The 24,785-nt window shown below is 47.0% G+C and overlaps 1 protein-coding gene across 4 annotated transcripts in view; it reads left to right on the top strand.

The window, feature by feature from the left end:
• The window catches only part of GALNT17 (polypeptide N-acetylgalactosaminyltransferase 17), a 473,734-nt gene that overhangs the window by 118,216 nt on the left and 330,733 nt on the right, over positions 1-24,785 (top strand). For all 4 annotated transcript variants that reach the window (XM_030185764.1, XM_030185763.1, XM_030185762.1 and 1 more), the window contains one exon: positions 83-266. In XM_030185764.1, the coding sequence (XP_030041624.1) occupies positions 83-266 (184 nt within the window). The remainder of the gene's footprint in view (positions 1-82; positions 267-24,785) is intronic.

The raw sequence follows: 24,785 nt of genomic DNA, 5'->3' as shown, positions 1-24,785 counted from the left end.
TTGTTTTGTTTTGCCTTCTCCCTCAACCAAAAAGGTGTTATACTGCCCCTGTTTCATATGCATTATTTCTTTTCAATTGAAGGTTTGTCAAAGTCCCTTGGACTCATTGAAGGCTTTGGAGGTCGTGGTAAAGGTGGTCTTCCTGCTTCCCTTTCGCCTGAAGAAGCAGAAAAAGCTAAGGGACCCCATGAGAAATATGGCTACAATTCCTTCCTTAGTGAAAAGATTTCACTGGATCGCTCCATCCCAGATTATCGCCCAACCAAGTAAGTATAGTCTACAGATGTTCAACAGATTTTAACCCTGTGGGAAAGTGTCAGTTAAGTTTCATATTGCACAAGCAACATCCAAGATCGTTAAATTACTTCATTCAGTGTACATGGCAAGAGCTGGAAAAATAACCAAAATAAGTCCACAAAAATCTGGAATAACCAGTACCAGAAATTCAAAAAGCAGTAGAAAAACGTATCTCAGTCTGCCGATACTTTCATTGTTGCATAAACTGCTCTTGGACATTGTAATATAATGCTTATTAGAATGTTGTGGACCCGTTAGCTTTTCTACATAATAAATATTTTAAAAATCTTCTTTTTTGGTCAATTAAAATAAACGTAGAAAAGGGAGGGGAATTTTGGCAGGAGTTCTAATAATGTATAGAGCTTTTTAAGTGAGCCGTATTTGCGGCTCTTCTCACTGAAACATATCTCAGCTGTATTTTGCAGCTTATACTGAACTAGCAGTTGAGCCCGTAAAAACGAGCTGGTATTGGGGTTTTCCTTCCTTCCCCCTCCCTCCCTGTGAGGTCGCCACCACTACCGTTTCCCCCCCCCCCCCCCGGAGTCGCCGCCGCCATCCCTCTACCCGGCCTGGGCCCTCTCTCTCTCCGCTACTAAACTTACACATCCATTCGCCGGAACGCAGCACGCACCTCAGCTGAGCTGCCGTCGGCCCTTCCTTCTCTGCCTGTGTCCCGCCCTCCTGTGACGTAACGTCAGCGAGGGCGGGACACAGGCAATGAAGGAAGGCCGACGGCAGCTCAGCTGATGTGCGTGCTGCGTTCCGGCGAATGGATGTGTAAGTTTAGTAGCGGAGAGAGGGCCCGTGCCGGGTGTGGGGTAACGGTAGCGGCGACCTCGTGTGGGCGGGTGGGGGTGCGGTATCAACCTCGGCGGCGCAATTTCCCTCTCTGTCCCGCCCTCGTCATCACGTATTGACGCGGGGCGGGACAGAGAGGGAAGTCTCTACTGCGCATTTGCGAGTGAGTCGGTCACTCGCCATTTATATGTTTGATTCTTCTCTTCTCTCACTGATTCTCTACAGACAGACTGCGCATACTGCAGCAGGACATGTTTATCCACTCCTACCCTAGCTAAGATAATATTTAACCATCTCTCTGACCTCATGTGCACCTTTCTTTAAATTAGTCACCTTATTTTCTAACTCTTCTTACTCTCTTTCCTATCTATATGTTACATCTTTGCTTTACCCTTCACTATCAATTATAATGTTCTATTACATATTGTGTTGACATTGTAAGTAGTATACCATGCCATACTTTGTATTGTTTTTGAATAATCTTACTGCTGTAATTGCCTATTGCTCATGTTTGATCTATTCTTATTGTACACCGCCTTGAGTGAATTCCTTCAAAAAGGCGGTAAATAAATCCTAATAAATAAATATATCATCTTTTAACAATTGATGCAGCAGGTCCTATGCTTTGTACTAAGCGATATTGATATTTTTTTCAAGGGATGATTCCTTTTTTTGTTATTCATCTCTAGATACAGCAGTACCAGCTCTGTCTCAGCGATGACATCCATTTTCAATATGGTTTAACACGACAAACTGCACAAATGTAAACAACCCATTAGATTACTTGGAAATAGGCAGGCATTTCACAGGCAGATCCACGGAGAGCAGGGGTCCTCAAATCCAGCCCTCGAAGTCCACAACCCAGGCTGCTTTTCAGGATCTCCACAATGAATATGTATGAGATCTATTTGCATTCACTGCTTCCATTGCATGCAAATAGATCTTATACATTCTCATTGTGGAAATCCTGAAAACCAGGCTGGGTTGTGGATTGTGAGAAGGCTACTGCCAGGGTGGCTGGGATGAAGCATTTAGACCCTGAAATACAAGTACCAGAAGCCATTGCAAGGAGGGAGGCAGAGAGTAATCTGGAAACAAGGGAATGGATTCCCAGCTCCAGCAGAGAGAGCCAGGGGGATAGCCAGGCTGAGCCTAGAATTTCATCCCCCACTAGGGGGAGGCGAAGGGAAGAAGCTCAGTTCCCTCAATATACCATGCGGCCCAGCTGGAATAGAGAGGGGCCCATGGAGAGGGAAGAAGATGATTGGATGGATTATATGGAAGGAGGGGTAGATCAGAGGGGGGAGGAATCCCAGGAGGGGGCAGAAGCCTCTATGGAGTGGGAGAGTTCCAAGGCAGGGATGGCCAGCTCCTGAGGGTTTGGAAGGGTGTTGGAGGTGAGAGAAATCTGCTTTATTGAAAGCCTGATGTATTTGGAAACCTGCTTTATTTACCTGCTTTATTTACCTGCTTTATTGAAACCTGATGTATTTGGAAACCTGCTTTATTGAAAGCCTGATGTATTTGGAAACCTGCTTTATTTACCTGCTTTATTGGAAGCCTGACTTATTTGGAAACCTGCTTTATTCTCCTGCTTTATTGGAAGCCTGATTTATTTGGAAGCCTGCTTTATTTACCTGCTTTACTGGAAACCTATGTGGATGGAACCTGTTTGTTTGGGGATAACCTATGTACTGAAGTTTGTGACAGCTGTTATTGGCTTGATAATAAAAATTGTTTGACCTAGCCACTGTCTGCAATTGTGGTGAGATCTGGAAAAACGGTTGGTGGACGGCTCCACCTTGCTGGGAAGCAGTGGACCCTTTTCACAGGATGCAAATAGATCTCATGCATATTCATTGTGGAAAACCAGGCAGGGTTGTAGACCATGAGGACTGGATTTGAGGATCCCTGATGTAGAGCAACATGGTTTTCTATGGCAGCCTCACGTTTCCTATAGCTTATTCACAGAAATGTGCATTTTAAAAAATGGTCTGATATCTACTCTTCTTTTTAATAGTGTCAGATAATAGTTTTATGGACAGAGTCCTCCTAACCACTACAAACGATGGGCAACGGTATAATTTTGGCCTATCGTTGACTTATATAATGGAATCTTTGCTTGGCGAGAGGGAGAAGTGAATAGAAAGGGTATTGGACCATTAATATGCTTCATTAAAGTGATTTAAGTATGGATGCATCGCAGAGTGACTTTCCTCAAACACCCGAATGTATTATTATAATTTGTATTCATTATGTTACACCAAATTATTAAGTGACATCAATTGCCATGCTAGAGTGATCCAAAGCAGTCTCTGTAGCAGCAGTCGACATTCTGGGTTAATTCAGTGAATGCAGTGTATCACCATTAACATACTTTTTAGAATAAGGCACTGGAATAACATCACAGTACAACCGCTCTGAGATAATATTTCATTAGCATGAAATGGCAAGGAAATAGACAGCACATTGATAAACATGAGAAACAAACACTGATATAGTGTTTTGTTTTCTGCTGCTCCATTTAACCCTGTGTACTGTAATTTGTATACTCTGAGCTTTACAACGAGGCCTTGAAATGAATGTAAAGAGAAACTGAGCTGCTGGCTCAGGCACTAGATCACAGCACTGCTTGGAAAAATTAGAACGACTGTCTCCCACGCAGGGCCCATCCTGTAAATAAATGTAGAATTCTAAATTCCTGCTGTGTTACATTCGGCACCTTCTAAAAGCTCGGTAAGAAAGAGTTTGTTTAAGAATGTTGCACTTTGCAAGGCCTTCTGATGGACATTATTGTCAGGGCTGTGTTTCACTACTGATGGACAGTGGATGGGGCCAGGGGTCAACTCCTTATTGTCATTTTCAGGGTAATTCTATAAATTAGGAACTAACATTTATGCACTCATTGTACACAGAGCAAAGGGGGTACCACTGTAACCTCTAAGCTGAGTGGGAGTCCTCCACGTACAGTCCTGCCAGTGGGTGGTGCTGTTTCACTATCATATTTTCAATAGTGAGGGACAGGCAAGCTCTGCAGGACTCCATGGTTACCAACCTGTCTCTAGCCATTGACTACACATTATTGAAACTCCACTCCCCACTGGCAGAAATGCAGACGGAGGACTCCCGCTCAGCTTAGAGGGAACAGTGGGAGTAGCCTAATGGTTTGTGCATTTGGGGAACTGGGTTCAGTTCCCAGGGTGGTGACTTGTGATCCTAGACAAGTCACTTAACCTTTCATTGCTCCGGATAGAAAAGCTTAGATTGTGAGCCCACTAGGGGCAGAGAAAGTACCTGTATATAGTAAATATAAACTGCTTTGGTTGTACCACAGAAAGGCAATATATCAAGTGCATTGCCCTTACCCCATAAATATTTTAAATACTATCACATACATGCCTAGGTGTGGACAATGCATATTACATGACAGTATGTTGCCTAAACGCAATTCTATAAATACACCACTATCTTGCATAGAGTGTATTTTCAAGATGAGGCTTACATATGGATGGAGCATGGTCAGGAAATAGGCTGGGCTGCCACTTATGCTGGTAATTTACACCATAGTATAAATTATGCATCTCCCTGCTGCATTTAGGTACCTACACTTATGCCAGCTCAATGGCAGGTGGAAGTGCAGGCACCTAAACGTTAAGCATGCTGAAACCAGGTTGTATTTGTATTCATTAATGAAACCTAGGCATTAACTAGGTTCCATTATAGAATAGACTCTGGTAACACCACCTACCCTGAACACACAAATGCAGGTGCCCAGTTTTAGAATTGCTCCATTACTATTCATGCCTCCTCAAATCCCCCCTAGCCATTCTGGTTTTCAAGACATTCACAACAGTGGCGTAGCTAGGTGGGGCCATGGGGGCCTGGGCCCCCTCAAATTTCTTCTGGGCCCCTGGTTTTGCTGGTGGGGTCCCCAACCCCTGCCAGCTGATGCCTTCATCCAGCACCGGACTTTGACTCAAGAAAAACGTCAGGAAGTATTTTTTCACGGAGAGGGTGGTGGATGCTTGGAATGCCCTCTCGCGGGAGATGGTGGAGATGAAAACGGTAACGGAATTCAAACATGCGTGGGATAAACATAAAGGAATCCTGTTCAGAAGGAAGAGATCCTCAGGAGCTTAGCCTAGAATGGGTGGCAGAGCCGGTGGTGGGAGGCGGGGATAGTACTGGGCGGACTTATACGGTCTGTGCCCTGAAAAAGACAGGTACAAATCAAGGTAAGGTATACACAAAAACTAGCACATATGAGTTTATCTTGTTGGGCAGACTGGATGGACCGTGCAGGTCTTTTTCTGCCGTCAACTACTATGTTACTATGTTACTATGCAGTGTTGCCTTCCTTGCTCTCTCTTCCCCTCATGTCTGGCACATTCATTTTATTGAAACTGAGCATGCTCAATTTCGCTAAAAGGAGTGTGCAGGGCGTGAGGGGAAGAGAGAGCAGGGCAGGCAACATGGCGGTGCCGGAGACCAGTGTGGATGAAAGCTTCAGCTGGCGGGGGTTGGGGACCCCCTCCAGCCAAGGTATTTGCAGTGGCGAGGCGATGGTGGAGGGGGGGCAGTGGCAGGGTGGTACACCAAAATGTGCTCCCACCTCAGACTGGCCCCTTCCCACTATGAGGTCTGGCTACACCCCTGGTTCACAATGACTACCCAGCAGATATGTTTGTATGCACTACTTCCATTACACACAATCTATCTCTTCAAAATTCACTGTAGATATCATTAAAAAAAAGCAGACTGGCAAGGGTGTAGTTGATAACAGGGTTAAAACCTTTGCTCTAGACGTAATCATATCGTTTGCACTCTGACTGCAAATGCTCAGCCAGTCTGGTAGCTCCCGCATTCCCTGTTGTCTTCTACATTTCAGGGCGCTGTTTGAGAAACACATCAGTTAAGAAGAGTTGGCCTGTGTGTTTTCCATTTCATATTCCCTTGGCTCCTACAGAAGCAGAGAAGAAAACAGCTCATTATAAATTGGTGTCCCCCAAGACAAAGGTTGTAGGCTGTTGCTTGTTTTAAATTATTTTTCTGAGGAAAACCAGCTTGGACATGGTGTGAATGTTAGTGCCGATCTATTCTATTAGTGCATTGCCAGCTCTCTTGCACGAGTCTTTTTGCAAAGTGTTTGCTAAAGATTTTAGGTTGAAATTATCAATGTGGGTTACTGTTAAGACATGTTATTTTACTATTAACCCCAGTTATTACTAACTAGGACTACAATGGGGCCTGTGCTAAAATAACATGAGTTAGTGGTAAAACAGCACATCTTAATGGTAGCCCATATTGATAACTACAGCTCTTTATTGGGAGAGTCTGTACATTATGGGCCAGATTTCTACATATGGTATGGAAAAAAATCAGCACCAAAAAAAAAACATGCTTAGTGGTATTCTATAAACCTTGCCCAAAGTTAGACACGGTTTATAAAATACGTAGAGTGCCCGTCCCTGCGACTAAAACGTGTGACCATTTATGCCATCTAAAACCTGGTATAAATGCCCACGCTTAACTTATATGCTATAACAGTGCGTGTAATGTTTAGGAATACCCATGAGCCACCCATGCCCCTCCCATGGTCACTCCCTCTTTTGAGATCTGTGCACACCACTTTACAGAATACACTTAGAATTTACATGTGCAACTTTCTAATTAGTGTCAATTAGTGCCGATAATTGCTTGTTAGTGGCCAATTATCTGCACCGATGGGCTTGTTAATCAATTAAGTTGCATGCGCAATTTGGCCGCACTGCCATATTTGTGCTCACAAAATTAGTTGTCATATGTCACAATTGTGGCCGTGACCCCTCTTTTGACTCACCTTATTTCTGCTGGTCAGCTCATGAGCTGGGTTCTGTCTGCATTCTTGTCTGTCGTGTGTGTTCCAAGCCTCATTTTGGTGTTCAGTGTGTAGGGTTTCCACTTCCTAGGTGTTTCAAGCCTCACTTTGGTGTTCAGAGTGTAGGGTTTCTACTTCCTGTGTGTTTCAAGCCTCACTTTGGGTTCAGTGTATTTCCTGTGTCTGTCCTGTTTATAAGGAAGTGGTGCACTTTCATTCAGGGCCTTTGCAATGCCAAATGTCCCCAGGTTAGTCTATGTGCCTGTGGGCACTTCCGTTTTCTTAATTTGGGTGCCTGTGTGCATTTCTGTCTTTAGCCTTAGTTCTGTTGTTTGTCTATGTGGGCCAGCTTTGTATCCTGCTTGTGTCTGCCCTGTTTGTCTTCAGCTCCAGTCCCCTTCCTGCTTGTCTCTGCCCTGTTTGCTTTTAGCTTCTGTTCCGGCCAAGCTTGTTTGTAAATCCTGAATCATGCTTGAGTATCCTGAATCCTGCCAAGCTTGTTCCTGAATCCGGTTCCAGTCTAGTCAAGCTAGGGTTACCATATGGCTCCAGAAAAAGGAGGACGGATTGAGCCAGCCGGGTTTTACTTCCATTGCTTTCAATGGAAGTAATTGAGCTAGCCGGGTTTTACCTCCATTGCTTTTAACGGAAAGCAATGGAAGTAAAACCCGGCTGGCTCAATCCGTCCTCCTTTTTCTGGAGTCATATGGTAACCCTAAGTCAAGCCAAGCGTATTCCTGAATCCGGTTCCAGTCCAGTCAAGCCAAGCTTGTTCCAGTATCTAGTTCCAGTCCAGCCAGGCCTAGCTTGTTCCAGAATCTGGTTCCAGTCCAGCCAAAGTCCGTTCCAGTCTCCTGTTGTTCCAACCCTGCCTGTCTACAGCTCCAGTCCTGTTAGTCCAGTCTTGGTTGGGGGATTTTACCTCCTGCTGCCGCTCATCAACAGTAGGCCAAGGGCTCACGTTGTTCCAGAGTCCGTGACTGTTTGTTCAAAGCCTGGGATCGTGATAAATATATAGAATCTGGGCCTGTGGGGGAAATTTTATGAATATTAGTGTTCTGGGTGTCTGTCCCAATAGTGAGGTCTTTGGGCCGTCGCTAGCTCCGAACCCTGGAGGTAGAGGAACTCCAAGGTTGGCAGACAGTCACCTTCAGACTGGATTGGATACTGGAAAACAGGCAGAAGAACCACAGAGATGAAGGCTGGAAAGCAGGAGACTGGAACTTAGGAACAGAGCTGTGGACTGGAACTCAGAGACAGAGCCGCAGACTGGAATTCAGGAACACAGCTGCGGACTGGTCGAACAGAGCTACACACTGGATCTCAGGAACAGAGCTGTGCACTAGAACTCAGGAACACACTGTCACATCCGTCGCTCCCTCCGGCTGCTCCTCCGCGGGAAGCAGGAGCCGGCATCCACCACGGCGAAGGCCGGCTTTCTTGAGGCCGCAGCGGGGAGCCGGGGCTTGCCGCAGTGATGGCCGCCCAGTCCGGGGCCGAGGCCGGGGTCTGGCGATCGCGGCTGCCGGACTTTCGATCGCCGGCTATGGGGTCTGTGCTTGCGCCAGTGGGGGGAATGGCACCGAGGCGCGATGGCCGGCGTCTCCTTCACTTTTGGGCGCGGGAACCCGAAGCTCCGCCTCAAAAGAGTTAGATTGGGAGGCCAGTGCTGTAGTCCCGCCTGGGAGGTCGGACAGAGCCAATCAGAAGGTTTCTGTCGGTAACCAGGTTCTGATTGGCCGGCTATGCTTACGGGGGCTGGGTGGTTGAATGCTGACAGTATTTAAGGAGCAGGCCTGAGATAGGACATTGCTTCAGGTTCTGTTTCCCAAGGCCAGTCTCCGTTTGTTCTTGTTCTCAGTTGGTTTCCTTGCTCTACTGGTTTTGACTTTTGGACTGTTCCTGGTTTACTCTGTTAGCCACCTGCCTTGACCTTTTGCCTGATTCTGACTATGCTGTGAGCTGCCTGCCCTGACCTGTTGCCTGTTTTTGGACTTCTCCATTTTCCATCTGCTCTCTTCGCTCCTGGTTCCAGTCTGGGTCAGTTCGTCAACCCCGCGGTTCCAGAAGTCCCGTTGACCGCCTGCAGCTGGGGGCTCAACCCTTGGTGAACGGTGGTCGCCACGGGTGAAGACTTGGGGTTGCACGGCTGTCCTTTGAGGTCCTTCAGGGCCTTGCGGGACCTAGGGCTCACCTTCCTTTCAGACAAGACACACAGCTGCGCACTGGAACTCAGGAACACAGCTGCAAACAGAAACTCAGGAACAGCTGAAGACTGGCACTCAGGGACAGAGCTGCGCACTGGAACTCAGGAACAGCTGAAGACTGGAACCCAGGAACAGTGCTAGAACCAAGCAACTCACAGCAGAAGAGCAAACGTTGTGAAGGCAATGCATGAATCTCCCATGGTTCTTTATAAGGGCCCTCACTGATGATGTCAGAGTCTCTGGTGCCCGGGAATGAGGCTTGGACCACACTGAAGGAGGCAGCAGGGCACCAGGAAGAGGCTAGACTGTTGAAACACCAGAGTGAGGCTTGAATAGTCCCTGGAATGAGGCTAGAATGCTGTGGCATCAGAGTGAGGTTTGGAACACAGGGAAACTGGCAACAGATACTGCAGCAAGTATTGCATATCAGTATATGCACCAATGAGATGGCACGTACTTAGGGTTACCATATATCCGGATTTACCCGGACATGTCCTCTTTTTGAGGGCATGTCCGGGCGTCCAGACGGATTTGGCCAGCCTGCCCGTTTGTCCGGATTTCTGGACAAACGAGCTGGCTGGCGGGGGGTGGGGGTGGGAGCAGAGGCGGGCACGGGACTCCCTTCCCCTCCCCTTACGCTACTATCCCTGGTGGTCTAGAGGTACCTCTTTGCTCGGGGCAGGAAAGAAAGAGCCCCCTCTTTCCTGCCCGGAGCACTGCTGCTAGCTGCCCTGCTGCATCCTGTGCGAGTCCGGCTCTCTGCGTTTCAAAATGGCCGCCGAGAGATGAAGTCTCGCGAGGCTGCTTCAACTCTCAGCGGCCGTTTTGAAATGCCGAGAGCCGGACTCGTACAGTATGCAGCAGGGCAGCTAGCAGCAGCGCTCCGGGCAGGAAAGCAGGGGCTCTTTCTTTCCTGCTCCGAGCGAAGAGGTATCTCTAGACCACCAGGGATAGTAGCGTAAGGGGAGGGGAGGTGACAGGGGGGAGGGAAGGTGATGGGGGAAGAGGGGGCGACCGGGGGTGGGGCGATTGCGTGAAAGGGGCGTGGCGATGGTGCGAAAGGAGCGGGGCAAGTGTCCTCTTTTTATGAGGACAAAAAATGGTAACCCTACACGTACTTGTATGTGGATTATGTGTAGGTGATCTTGACACCCCCCCCCCCCCCAGTGGTGTGCTGGTAAATGTTTAACAACAGGCTCTCTCCCCGGTCCCCCTCTGCGCCACCTGTCCCCCTCTGTGCCCCCCCCCCTGTCTCCCTCTGCTGCGCACTGGAACTCAGGAACAGCTGAAGACTGGAACCCAGGAACAGTGCTGGAACCAAGCAACTCACAGCAGAAGAGCAAACGTTGTGAAGGCAATGCATGAATCTCCCATGGTTCTTTATAAGGGCCCTCACTGATGATGTCAGAGTCTCTGGTGCCCGGGAATGAGGCTTGGACCACACTGAAGGAGGCAGCAGGGCACCAGGAAGAGGCTAGACTGTTGAAACACCAGAGTGAGGCTTGAATAGTCCCTAGAATGAGGCTAGAATGCTGTGGCATCAGAGTGAGGTTTGGAACACAGGGAAACTGGGTGAGGCTATTGTTTGGGGGGGGGGGGAGTCAGGATCTGAGGGGAACCCTGGAGGTCATGGCCGGGAGCCTTGGCCTGCAGCCTGGTGGTTCGATTCTCTTGGGTGGTAAAATACCATCATATTAAGGGCTGAGCTGATTTTCATACATTTACATATTTTGCATCCAGATCTCTCTTTGAACCTTTTTGGAGCTGATATTCAGCTTGTTGGATCCTTTTGATACCTTGGCGTCATCCTCGATTCCCATCTTTCCTTTGTAACTCAAATATCCAATGTGTATAAAACCAGTATTTATATTCTCTGGCAGTTGCATTCCGTCAAGTGATATTTTGAGCATGACACTCTCCAGTCACTTATTCTACTTGATTGGACTATTGCAATGTAGTTTTAGACTGCTCTTGCTTATATTTGAAAAAATTGCTATCTTTCCAAACACTGCCATCAGACTTCTTTGGCATGCCTGATGATTTGATCGTATCTCTCCTTTACTCCAGGATCATCACTGGTTTCCAGTTGAATGGCATATTATGTTTAAGGCTCTTATACTCACTTTCAAGTCACTTAAGATGGGTCTTTCCATGTACTTATCTTCTCTCAGGGCCACACTGCATCAGTGGCATAGCAAGGGTGGGGCGGTGGGGGCGGTCCGCCTTGGGTGTCAGCGGGTGGGGGGGGGGGGGGGTGCTTCGTCGAGAGCCAACAGCTCTCGTCTCCTGCCACCACCCTGCCTTTTTAAAAAAAAATCCATGCAGCGACGCAGGCAGCGCCTCGCATCTGCCCTGCGTGTGCTGTGAAAGGAGAAAATCGCCTCGCTGGCGTCGGACCTTCCCTCGCTGTGTCCCACCCCCTTCTGAGGTAACTTCTTATTTTCTCGAGGGCGGGACATAACGAGGAAAGGCCCGACGCCAGCGAGGTGATTTTCTCCTTTCACAGCACACACAGGGCAGACGTGAGGCGCTGCCTGCGCTGCTGCATGGATTTTTTAAAAAAAGGCAGGGTGGTGGCAGGAGAAGAGGGCTCTGTCGGCTCTCGACGGAGGGGGGACGGGACCGGGTCGGGGGGGGGCTCAGATGGGAGAGGGGGAGCTCAGAGGGGAGAAGGGGATTGGGGAGGGGTGGGGGAGCTCAGAGGGGTGCTCAGAGGGGAGAAGGGGATTGGAGAGGGTGGGGGTGCTCAGAGGGGAGAAGGGAATTGGGGAGGGGAGAAGGGGATTGGGGAGGGTGGGGGAGCTCAGAGGGGTGTTCAGAGGGGAGAAGGGGATTGGGGAGGGATGGGGTGCTTAGAGGGGAGAAGGGGACTGGAGAGGGGAGTGCTCAGATGGGAGAAGGGGTCTGAAGCTGGAACTGGGATCTGACAAGGGGGCAGGAGGGAAAATGGATCCATGCCTGGGGCAGGTGGGAGAATGGGTCTGGGGCTGAAAAGGGGGATGCAAGGCATGTGGTGGATGAAGGGGGCTGGAACTGGGGGCTGAAAAGGAGGGTAGTTGGGATAAGGGGGCTAGTACTGGAACTGGGGGCTGAAAAGGGACAGGGGCTAAAACTGTGGGGACTGGGGGCTTTAAAGGGGACAGGGAGAACTGGCTGGGGCTGAAGCTCGGGACTGGTGAGAGAAAAGGGCTGGGGTTGAAACTAGGGGCTGAAAAGGGGACAGGGAGAAGTGGCTGGGGGCTGAAGCTCGGGACTGATGGGAGAAAAGGGCTGGGGACTGGTGGGATAGTGGGGCTGAAAAGGGGGGCAGGTGGGAGATGTGGGCTGGGGCTGGAACTAGGGGCAGGTGGAATAAGGGGGCTGGAACTGGGGGCTGAAAAGAAGGGGCAGAGAGAGAGGGGACAGACCCTGGATGGAAAGGGGGAGCGTGAGGGAGGGCAGACCTTGGATGGATGGGAGAGGGAGGGCAGACCCTGGATGGATGGGAGAGGGAGGGCAGACGGATTGAAGGGGCAGAGAGAAAGGGCAGATGGTGGGTGGAAGGGGGAGAGAGAAAGAGGGCAGACTGGGGCAAATGTTGGATGGAAAGGGCAGAGATAGAGGGCAGATGTGGATGGACGGAAGAGAGAGAGGGCAGATGTTGATGGAAGGGGCAGAAATAGAGGGCAGATGTGAATGGAAGGGCAGAGAGAGAGGGCAGACACTGGATGGAAGGGGCAGTTAGAGAGGGCAGACACTGGATGGCAGAGAGAGAGCGAAGACAGATGCTGGATGGAAGGAAGACAGTGAAAAGAAGATGAGGAAAGTAGAAACCAGAGACAACAAACTGTAATTAAATATATATTTTTATTTTTTTGCTTTAGGATATAGTATTGTAGCTGTGTTAATAAATGTTTATAAATAGAACATGTAAATAAGGTAATCTTTTTATTGGACTAATTTTAATACATTTTGACTTAACTTTCAGAGAAGAAAACCTCCTTCCTCAGATCAGGATAGGATACTGTAACAGCACTATACTGTATTGACCTGAGGAAGGAGATTTTGACCTCTGGAAGCTAAATGTATTAGTCCAATAAAATGGTATTATTTTATTTTCTGTATTTGTTTTATTTTTATTTGTTAATTTGTAAAGTGGTGATTGGTATTTGTTAGTTTTTTCAAATTTACATCTGCTGTCTTTATATTTTGCACAGTAGTAGGGGGCATTTTCTGTTTCTGTGGTGTTGCATTTTATGCAGAGTCTGGCATCGGGGGTTCAGTTTAATTTTTGTCTAAATAGAAAGTTTGTGATTACTTATTCTATAGTGGATTAGGGTGTATCTTTGTTTGTGAAAAAGACATGGCTTTCGGTTGGCATTGACTGTGCAGGATCGACGATCTGTACTATTCTGTCTGGTTTCATTTTACAATAGGTGAATTGATGTTCTAGTGCTCACTGTAGTGTTTAAATCCTTTTCCTTGTGTGACTCGTACAAATTACTGCTTATGGTATGGTAGAATTGCTCTATAGGTCCTGAGTGTTTTGTATTCTCGGTTTGCCTAGTACTGGATTTGGGGGGGGGGGGGGGTTAAAAAATGACTGGCCCCGGGTGTCAACTACCCTAGCTACAGTGGGGGAAATAAGTATTTGATCCCTTGCTGATTTTGTAAGTTTGCCCACTGACAAAGACATGAGCAGCCCATAATTGAAGGGTAGGTTATTGGTAACAGTGAGAGATAGCACATCACAAATTAAATCCGGACAATCACATTGTGGAAAGTATATGAATTTATTTGCATTCTGCAGAGGGAAATAAGTATTTAATCCCTCTGGCAAACAAGACCTAATACTTGTTGGCAAAACCCTTGTTGGCAAGCACAGCGGTCAGACGTCTTCTGTAGTTGATGATGAGGTTTGCACACATGTCAGGAGGAATTTTGGTCCACTCCTCTTTGCAGATCATCTCTAAATCATTAAGAGTTCTGGGCTGTCGCTTGGCAACTCGCAGCTTCAGCTCCCTCCATAAGTTTTCAATGGGATTAAGGTCTGGTGACTGGCTAGGCCACTCCATGACCCTAATGTGCTTCTTCCTGAGCCACTCCTTTGTTGCCTTGGCTGTATGTTTTGGGTCATTTTCGTGCTGGAAGACCCAGCCACGACCCATTTTTAAGGCCCTGGCGGAGGGAAGGAGGTTGTCACTCAGAATTGTACGGTACATGGCCCCATCCATTCTCCCATTGATGCGGTGAAGTAGTCCTGTGCCCTTAGCAGAGAAACACCCCCAAAACATAACATTTCCACCTCCATGCTTGACAGTGGGGACGGTGTTCTTTGGGTCATAGGCAGCATTTCTCTTCCTCCAAACACGGCGAGTTGAGTTCATGCCAAAGAGCTCAATTTTTGTCTCATCTGACCACAGCACCTTCTCCCAATCACTCTCGGCATCATCCAGGTGTTCACTGGCAAACTTCAGACGGGCCGTCACATGTGCCTTCCGGAGCAGGGGGACCTTGCGGGCACTGCAGGATTGCAATCCGTTATGTCGTAATGTGTTACCAATGGTTTTCGTGGTGACAGTGGTCCCAGCTGCCTTGAGATCATTGACAAGTTCCCCCCTTGTAGTTGTAGGCTGATTTCTAACCTTCCTCATGATCAAGGATACCCCACGAGGTGAGATTTTGCGTGGAGCCCCAGATCTTTGTCGATTGACAGTCATTTTGTACTTCTTCCATTTTCTTACTATGGCACCAACAGTTGTCTCCTTCTCGCCCAGCGTCTTACTGATGGTTTTGTAGCCCATTCCAGCCTTGTGCAGGTGTATGATCTTGTCCCTGACATCCTTAGACAGCTCCTTGCTCTTGGCCATTTTGTAGAGGTTAGAGTCTGACTGATTCACTGAGTCTGTGGACAGGTGTCTTTCATACAGGTGACCATTGCCGACAGCTGTCTGTCATGCAGGTAACGAGTTGATTTGGAGCATCTACCTGGTCTGTAGGGGCCAGATCTCTTACTGGTTGGTGGGGGATCAAATACTTATTTCCCTCTGCAGAATGCAAATAAATTCATATACTTTCCACAATGTGATTTTCCGGATTTAATTTGTGATGTGCTATCTCTCACTGTTACCAATAACCTACCCTTCAATTATGGGCTGCTCATGTCTTTGTCAGTGGGCAAACTTACAAAATCAGCAAGGGATCAAATACTTATTTCCCCCACTGTATGCCACTGCACTGCATCCCCCCCCACTTGGGCCACCTCCCACATTCAGGCTGCCACCCCTGTCCACCCCCTTACCTTCCTGTGTTTGACTCAGTGGCGTAGCCAGACCTGAGATTTTGGGTGGGCCCAGAGCTAATATGGGTGGGCACGCACTGTCTATATAAGTATGAGTAGTGTCTCTTGGGATCCTACAAAATAATGCCTAAGAATTCACTTGATGATGGATTTCTAAGTAGTCTGCCCAACAGCTGCCCTGCATCAGTATAACCACATACATACTTAATGGAAAAATTGATATTTTTAAATATAATTACATTATCCCACAATCTCTCCACTGCAAAATGCTATACACAAACTTGTGCAAAAACACACTCATATCTTTAAAACCATAACAGCACTAATTCCAAGGACAGGATGAGCTACAACATTATGCTTGAAAAGGCAGAACTGTAATTACACTAGGCTCTAAAACACCAATACACTACCTCGTGAAAAAAAGAAAAACAAAAAGGGCTGCGAATACTACATGCTAGCAGAATACTGCACCTTGATCACACTTGAAAAACACATGACACAGCAGACATGACACAAGGAACTAAAGATCAAAAAATATGAAGGCAAAATACTGAACTGGAAAGTTAACTCAAGAAGTCAGACTCAGCATGCAGCAATACCAGAAAAATTTAAACTTACATGCAAAATATCACAGATGCACATTTCCAAAAGATGACATATTCAAATTAATAAATTCTGAATAAAATACTTTTTTCTACCTTTGTTGTCTGATCTATTCGCTTTGGTCCCAGTGTCTTCTGTTTTACGCAGTGTCTTCTTTCCATTTGATATTTTTTCACTCACCATGTTCACCATACTCCTGTGTCCTTATGCGTCCTGTCTACCATCTGTAGCCCTGCCCCTATCCTTCCTCGAGTTTCAGTATCTGCCCTCAACGTGTTCCAACCCAGCCCTTAAACTCAGCAGTTTTCCCTCCATCCATATCCAGCATTTCTCCTCACTCCCCTCCATCCATGTGCATCTACTTCCTTTGTCTTTCCTTACCTCCATCCTTGTCCAACATTTCTCCTCTCTTCCCTGCCCTCCACTCCATCCATGTCCAGCATTTCTCCTCTCTTCCATCCCCTCTATCCATGTGCACCTCCTTCCTGACTTCTCTCCCCTCCCTCCATCCATTCGTCCAGCAACTCTCCAGTCTCCCCTGCCCTCTCCTCCAGCCATCCAGCTCCAGCAAATTTCCACTCTCCCCTTTCCGCTCCATCCATTCATGTCCAGCAATTTTCTTCTTTCCCCTGCCCTCCGCTCCATGTCCAGCAACTCTCCATTCTCCCCTGCCCTCTCCTCCAGCCATCCAGCTCCAGCAAATTTCCACTCTCCCCTTTCCGCTCCATCCATTCATGTCCAGCAATTTTCTTCTTTCCCCTGCCCTCCGCTCCATGTCCAGCAACTCTCCATTCTCCCCTGCCCTCTCCTCCAGCCATCCAGCTCCAGCAAATTTCCACTCTCCCCTTTCCGCTCCATCCATTCATGTCCAGCAATTTTCTTCTTTCCCCTGCCCTCCGCTCCATGTCCAGCAACTCTCCATTCTCCCCTGCCCTCTCCTCCAGCCATCCAGCTCCAGCAAATTTCCACTCTCCCCTTTCTGCTCCATCCATTCATGTCCAGCAATTTTCTTCTTTCCCCTGCCCTCTGCTCCATGTCCAGCAACTCTCCATTCTCCCCTGCCCTCTCCTCCAGCCATCCAGCTCCAGCAAATTTCCACTCTCCCCTTTCTGCTCCATCCATTCATGTCCAGCAATTTTCTTCTTTCCCCTGCCCTCTGCTCCATGTCCAGCAACTCTCCATTCTCCCCTGCCCTCTCCTCCAGCCATCCAGCTCCAGCAAATTTCCACTCTCCCCTTTCTGCTCCATCCATTCATGTCCAGCAATTTTCTTCTTTCCCCTGCCCTCTGCTCCATGTCCAGCAACTCTCCATTCTCCCCTGCCCTCTCCTCTCCTCTAGCCATCCATCTCCAGCAAATTTCCTCTCCCCTTTCCCCTCCTTCCATCCCTGTTGTCCAGCAATTCACCTCTCTCCCCTGCCCATCCTGTTTCTGTCCATCCCCTTCCCCCTTCTATTCAGCGTGTCCCCCCTCCCCCTTCACAGCATCTCCAAGCCAACTTCCGTTCCAGTCTACTCCCGAAGTTGCAGCGACGAACGGGCAGGCAGCGCTGCGGTAGTAAAAGCAACAAGGAGACTGGTTCGACTCTCCGTCCTTCACTTCCCTCCCTCTGCGTCCCGCCTTCCTCTGACGTCATTCCCCCTCTTGGCGGCCCTGTGCACTGGGTCCCCCCTTGGATGCAAAGGCCCGAGGAATTTTGCCCCCCTCCCCCCCGCTCCTGCCCTCTCAGCGGCCCTGTGTTCTCTAACAATTCCATATTCTCCAACCCATTTGCTTCACTCTTTAGATGATCATAGTCTTGAACTATCAGATCCTAAGAAGGCCCACCTGGATTCTACTAGGCATCAGGCTTTATATTGTGTGGCTCCATTTTAATGGAACTTGTTATCTCTTCCTGTCCGAGCTGAATCATCTCTTAAAAAATTCAAAGCTGCTTTAAAAAACTGACTTTTTCATTATGTATTTACTCCTCTTTAGGCTGGTTGCAATCCCATATTATTGGGTTCTTGTCTCTCTCTCTTTTTTATTACATTTGTACCCCGTGCTTTCCCACTCATGGCAGACTCAATGTGGCTTACATATTATATACAGGTACTTATTTGTACCTGGGGCAATGGAGGGTTAAGTGACTTGCCCAGAGTCACAAGGAGCTGCCTGTGCCTGCAGTGGGAATCGAACCCAGTTTCCCAGGACCAAAGTCCACCACCCTAACCACTAGGTGACTTCTCCACTAGCAACATTCCATGTAGAATCTCAAATAGTAGCAACATTCCATGTTGTTGTTACATTTGTACCCTGCGCTTTCCCACTCATGGCAGACTCAATGTGGCTTACATATTGTATACAGGTACTTATTTGTACCTGGGGCAATGGAGGGTTAAGTGACTTGCCCAGAGTCACAAGGAGCTGCCTGTGCCTGCAGTGGGAATCGAACCCAGTTCCCCAGGACCAAAGTCCACCACTCTAACCACTCCTCCACTTATACTTCTTGCTTCCAGCTTCTGTTCCCTCTCCCCATCCTATACTTTTATTTCCTTCCTTGGTTCACTTAGCATGGTATAAATGGATTCTATAGTTTCATATCGTATTTTGTAGTTCCTTTACTCTGTTATCTTTGTATTTTTAGATCGTAAACCGCTTTGATCTGCTAGTTAGCAAAGGTGATATAGCAAAAATGAATAAACTAAACTATACTAAGCATCAGGGCCGTGCCAACACGGTAAGCGAGGTAAGCATGGCAGGGGGGCGCTTCCCTCTGGGGGGCGCCGCCGCACCATGCTCACCTCGCTCGCCCTCCCCCCAACATCCCTTTTCTTTTTTTTTCCTTTTTAAATGTACCTCCGTAGCGGTTCCGGCAGCACAGCGTCAGTGAAGGAGGCGGCGCTCCCGACGTCGCTAGCCTTCCCTTCGCTGTGTTCCGCCTTCTTCTGACGTCAAGGAAATGACATCAGAAGAAGGCGGAACACAGCAAAGGGAAGGCTAGCGTCGTCGGGAGCGCCGCCTCCTTCACTGACGCTGCCGGAACCGCTATGGAGGTAAATTTAAAAAGAAAAAAAAAGAAAAGGGATGTTGGGGGGAGAGAAGAGGGCGGGCAGTTGAATTGAACAGTGGGAGTGGGAGGGCAGAGGAGAGACGAGAGCATGGATGCGAGGGGGGGCGGTCATGGAAGGGAGAGAGGGAAATTGCTGGAAAAGGATGAAAGGAGGGGGCAGGGGACAGAGGAGCATGGATGGGCATGGATTGGGAGGGCAGGGCTCAGGGAGAGAGGGGAATTGCTAGAAAAGGATGAATGGAGGGGGCAGGGGACAGAGGAGCATGGATGGGCATGGATTGGGAGGGCAGGGCTCAGAGAGAGAGGGGAATTGCTGGAAAGGGATGAATGGAGGGGGCAGGGGACAGAGGAGCATGGATTGGGAGGGCAGGGCTCAGGGAGAGAGGGGAATTGCTGGATAGGGATGAATGGAGGGGACAGATGGGCATGGATGGATATGGATTGCAGGGCAGGGCTCAGGGAGAGAGGGGAATTGCTGGAAAGGGATGAATGGAGGGGGCAGGGGACAGAGGAGCATGGATGGGCATGGATTGGGAGGGCAGGGCTCAGGGAGAGAGGGGAATTGCTGGAAAGGGATGAATGGAGGGGGCAGGGGACAGAGGAGCATGGATGGGCATGGATTGGGAGGGCAGGGCTCAGGGAGAGAGGGGAATTGCTGGATAGGGATGAATGGAGGGGACAGATGGGCATGGATGGATATGGATTGCAGGGCAGGGCTCAGGGAGAGAGGAGAATTGCTGGATAGGGATGAATGGAGGGGGCAGGTGACAGAGGAGCATGGATTGGGAGGGCAGGGCTCAGAGAGAGAGGGGAATTGCTGGAAAGGGATGAATGGAGGGGGCAGGGGACAGAGGAGCATGGATTGGGAGGGTAGGGCTCAGGGAGAGAGGGGAATTGCTGGAAAAGAATGAATGGAGGGGGCAGGGGACAGAGGAGCATGGGTGGGCATGGATTGGGATGGCAGGGCTCAGGGAGAGAGGGGAATTGCTGGAAAGGGATGAATGGAGGGGCAGGGGACAGAGGAGCATGGATTGGGAGGGCAGGGCTCAGGGAGAGAGGGGAATTGCTGGAAAAGGATGAATGGAGGGGGCAGGGGACAGAGGAGCATGGATGGGCATGGATTGGGAGGGCAGGGCTCAGGGAGAGAGGAGAAATTGCTGGACATAGAGGGGAGGGAAGAAAGATGAAGGAGATGAAATGAGGGAAAAGGAAGAGAGGAGAAAAACTGCACATGGATGAAGAAAATAGGCAGAAGCTGAGGACCAGAAATGAAGAAGAAAGGAGGAAAGGAAAGAAATAAATGGAAAGGAAGCCCTGGAAACGGAGTTAAGAGGACAGATAGCAGCAGAATCAGATACTGGGCCAGCATGATCAGAAAAAGAAAGTCACCAGTCAAAAAAGGTAGAAAAAAATCATTTTATTTTCATTTTAGTGTTTGGAATATGTCCACTTTGAGAATTTACATCTGCTATCTTATTTTGCAATGTATAGCAATCTGTTTCTAAGAATATTGCTGACAATTCCTGTCAGTGTGGCAAGTGGTGAGCGATCATTTTCACGGGGGGGGGGGGGGGGGGGCGCCGCTGCCGCCACCGCCAACTGATAGTCTGCGGGGGGGGGGGGGGGGGGAGGGCGCCAACTGATAGTCTGCAGGGGGGCGCCAGAGACCCTAGGCATGGCCCTGCTAAGCATTACTGCGTAGCCCACGGTGAATGAAATATCACTGCATTAGGGCAAGACACCTTGCTTTAATGCCCTTTGAGTCACATTAGAGGGCAAATAAAATGGGTATTGCCCTCACATTGCTTGCTTCTCTATCATTCTCCTATGGTAGGAATATTTTCCACATTTATAATGCCCAATAAGAGATATAAATTTTTTTTGGAACGTACCCGCATGTCACTGAGATTCCATACCTTTCTACGTGTGACTAATTCTTTATTGTTAATCAAGCTCATGAATTATATGCCAACATTTACTAAGAATTCTTTTAATATCTCTGACTAATTAAGAAATACAAAAACTGCAAACCATTTTTTATTATCCTTTCTTTGTTGAATCTTGAATAATGAGGCTCTTTTCATTATATTAGCTCTCTGATATGCCTCGGATTCACATTTATTTGGATAGCATTTTTCTAAAAACCTCATCTTCATTTGATACGAGTATTATTCATAATCTGTCTAAGTTCAACACAATCTTTGCAGCCTAAAAAATTGACACGGAGAAATTGTTTTTCAAACTTCTAACATGATAGCTCTGATAGTGCAATAATTTATTCTTATTAGTAGACTTTTGAAAAATAGTAGTAGCAAAACCATTTAACATTTTCTTTATCAAAACGTCTAGATATGAAATTTCATCATATGTATGTGCAGCATTTTTCATGTTGGTTCACCAATCATAAAAAAGTACAAGCTGCTGATAGGTCCCCTTTGCAAAGTTAAAAAAAAATCATCTATACAAGGGAGGGGGGAGTGATTCTGAAAAGGTCACTGAGGCTAGGCACCAGACTGATGCACATTCAGTGCGAATTCTGTATTGCCAATTAAATGAGTAATTTCAGTCATAAAATACTACAGTAAGTCATAAGTTTCGTGCATAACTTTAGCTCACTGGCTACTGTAAATGCTTGTTCCTAAGTGCTGTCCAGTGGTGTACCAAGATTGGGGCGGTGGGGGTGGTCCACCCTGGGTGTAGGCAGTAATGGGGTGCATTGAGCAGTCGTGGAACGTCTCTTGGCTCTGCCCGGTAATCTGCCCCCTCTGACATCAACTTACTGTTCGGGAGGAGGGGGACCGGCAGAACCAACAGCCGCTCTACAACTACTCAATGCACTCCTTTACTTTCTGGATGGAGGGAGGACAGAGAGGGTGACATGCTTGGAGGAAGAGGAGGAGAAAGAGAGTGGGATGGCAGGCAGGGGATGCCGCACCTGGAAGAGGGGGGATGCTGCACTCCGGGTGGCAACCAAGCTAGATACACTACTGGTGCTGTCAGCTAGTTGTATAACTGATAGTATGTTATAACCAATGCATGTAAGTGCTAGGAACATCCCTGACCCACCCATGCCCCTCCCAGGTTTACACCCCCTTAAAGTTTATATTTGTTATAAAACTTGATATACCACTTGAGTTTTGCAAGACAAAATCAGTTTACAATTTTAAATTACATAAAATATGAAAGGAATTCCATATAACTCCTCTCTAACGGGCAACTACCAACAGCATTAAAAAGGGCAGTGGTGCACCCTTTGCTAAAGAAAAACAAACTTGACCAGGACAAACTTGAAAGTGACCGGCTAGTATCCAGCATCCCATTTCTAGGAAAACTTACAGAACAAACAGTCTGTGTTCAACTCAGTGATTGGCTAGAAGAGACAAACTGACTAGATACATCTCACTCTGGATTCTGATCTGGTTAAGAAACAGAAACGGTCCTCGAATCTCTACTAGATGATCTTCTTAGAAATCGAGACAGTGGATTTGCATCCGTGTTAGTACTGCTAGATTTCTCAGCAGCTTTGGACACTGTGGATCATGATATCATACTAGCATGACTGGCAGAAACAGGTTACAATGGAACAGTACTGGCTTGGTTCAGATCATATCAGACAGGCAACAGTCCATAATGTTTGACAGAACCTCATGTCACATAAGTACATACCGCCGTTCTGTTAAAGGGCCTCAAAATATCTAAATCTGTAAACTGATACTATCGGTTTCCCAAACAGGAATCATAGCGGGATGATCATTATGTCCCATGATCCAACATGCTGTTGTTTCATTGATGTTTAAAACCAATCCGTATTTCTGAAGCCAGTCAGGAGTCAAATCCAAAGTCAGGCTTGATATCTTAGTAAGAGAGTGAGGATGTCATCTTCACAGCAGTAAACACTCAAACCAAAATGTTAAATAAAATAGGTGACAACGCAGAGCCCTGTAGTTCTGTAGAATTTAATTGAAACTTTCTTGAGATCTTTGAATCCATATTTACTGAATATGATCTATCAGGTATAAAAGAGGCAAACCAAGTCAAGGATGCCCCAACAATTCTGATAGACTGATGGTGTGATGAGTTAGTATAGTATGATCTACTAAATTTAAAGCCCATGCTAAGACTAAAGACACTGCCAAACCAATGAACCAATTATCTAATAAGTTAGTTTAGTTTTAGTTTATTTAAACTTAATATATCGCCTTTCCTACAATCAAAGCAGTTTACAGTTGACTATAAAATACTAAACATAAGAAGAAGAAAAAAGAGGAACACAAACTTAAAAGAAAAGGGAAATTAGTACAGTTAAGAAAAAGAAGACAGAACAGATGAGATTGAAAGAAGAGCATACAGCTGCCCAGTCTAACGGATGTGTCTTTAGGGCAACTTTAAAGCATGAGTAGGATTGTTCAGAATGAAGGGCGAAGGGCAAAATATTCCACAAAGATGGACTCCAAGAGGAAAAAGCAGAGTAGTGATTCTGGTGTGCTACTGCAGAATGGCTAATTGATTTTGGGTTGAAGAACGAAGATGATGATAGCAGGGATGATGGGAAAGGTTTAAAAAAAATGTGTGTACGTGGGTTGGGGGTGATTAGGGCTGACCCAGGTTAACTTGGGATCCACCCGAAATAGCAGGTATGGCTATGCTTCTGCTCAGTTGAAGCACATTCTGACCATTTATAAAGTTGTTTAGTTGCTTTAGAACCAATTGCTCTGCAATCTTGGCAGGAAGGTATAAGTTAGAGATGGGTCTATAGTTTTTCACATTATAAATCTCCATCATGTGGGAACTAATCCCTCCATGAGACTTGAATTAATCATTTGCAGTAATAAAGGGAGCAAGCCATGCTTGGTCATCTTTATCCATGATAATGGAATTGGATCCAGTAAGTTGCATAGTTGAGTAATACTAGAGAGCATTGCTGTAAATTATTTATTTGAGAGACCTATCTTGCAAACTGGTATCGAAATTTAAATTGAAAGTATCAATATCTGAGCATGCATGAGTAGAAATATGTAAAGTTAATACTGTAGCCTGAAGGAATTCACCTAAAGCACCCACAGATGGAGTGATGCTGTTCCTAGCACCTGACAAATCCTTAATGAAGAAAAGAGCTGATGTGAGTTGTTAGTATTATCATTGATTATTTTAGAATAATAAGGTTTTTTTGCCAATTTAATTTGAGAATTATAATATTTTTGTAAATGTCTACATTGTGCATGTAATGATGGGAGTTCGGTGTTTGCGCAAACCCTTTCTGAACACTTCAGTTGTCATTTCAATAGTCTTAAACCCTCATGGTACTAACAATTATAAGATCGTTGACCTGTTTGCTCAACCTGATATGGTGCAATTTCATGTATTTTATTTTTTAGTTTATCATGTCATATCTTTGCCTGTTCCTCTCTATATTTTTCTAAGAAATCATGATCAAAAACTGTAAATAACAGCATTGGAGTTTTCTGGTTAATTTTATTTAGTTCCCTAGCTTGAATCTCTCCTACCTTTGAATAACAACTCAAGGAATTATTAGTGGACAAAGAGCATAAAGAATAAAGTGATCAGTCCAGGAATGTGGATACATCCTAAACTCACATAGTTCACAGTGTCCTCAGGGGCTTGAGATAATAAGGTGTAAAGTATGTCCTCCTAGGTGAGTGGGATCAGTAATCCATTGTGTAAGACCTAAGGG

Source organism: Microcaecilia unicolor, chromosome 13 (genome assembly GCF_901765095.1).
Source record: "Microcaecilia unicolor chromosome 13, aMicUni1.1, whole genome shotgun sequence".
Lineage (NCBI taxonomy): Eukaryota > Metazoa > Chordata > Amphibia > Gymnophiona > Siphonopidae > Microcaecilia > Microcaecilia unicolor.
This window is presented reverse-complemented; position numbering and strand designations above follow the sequence as displayed.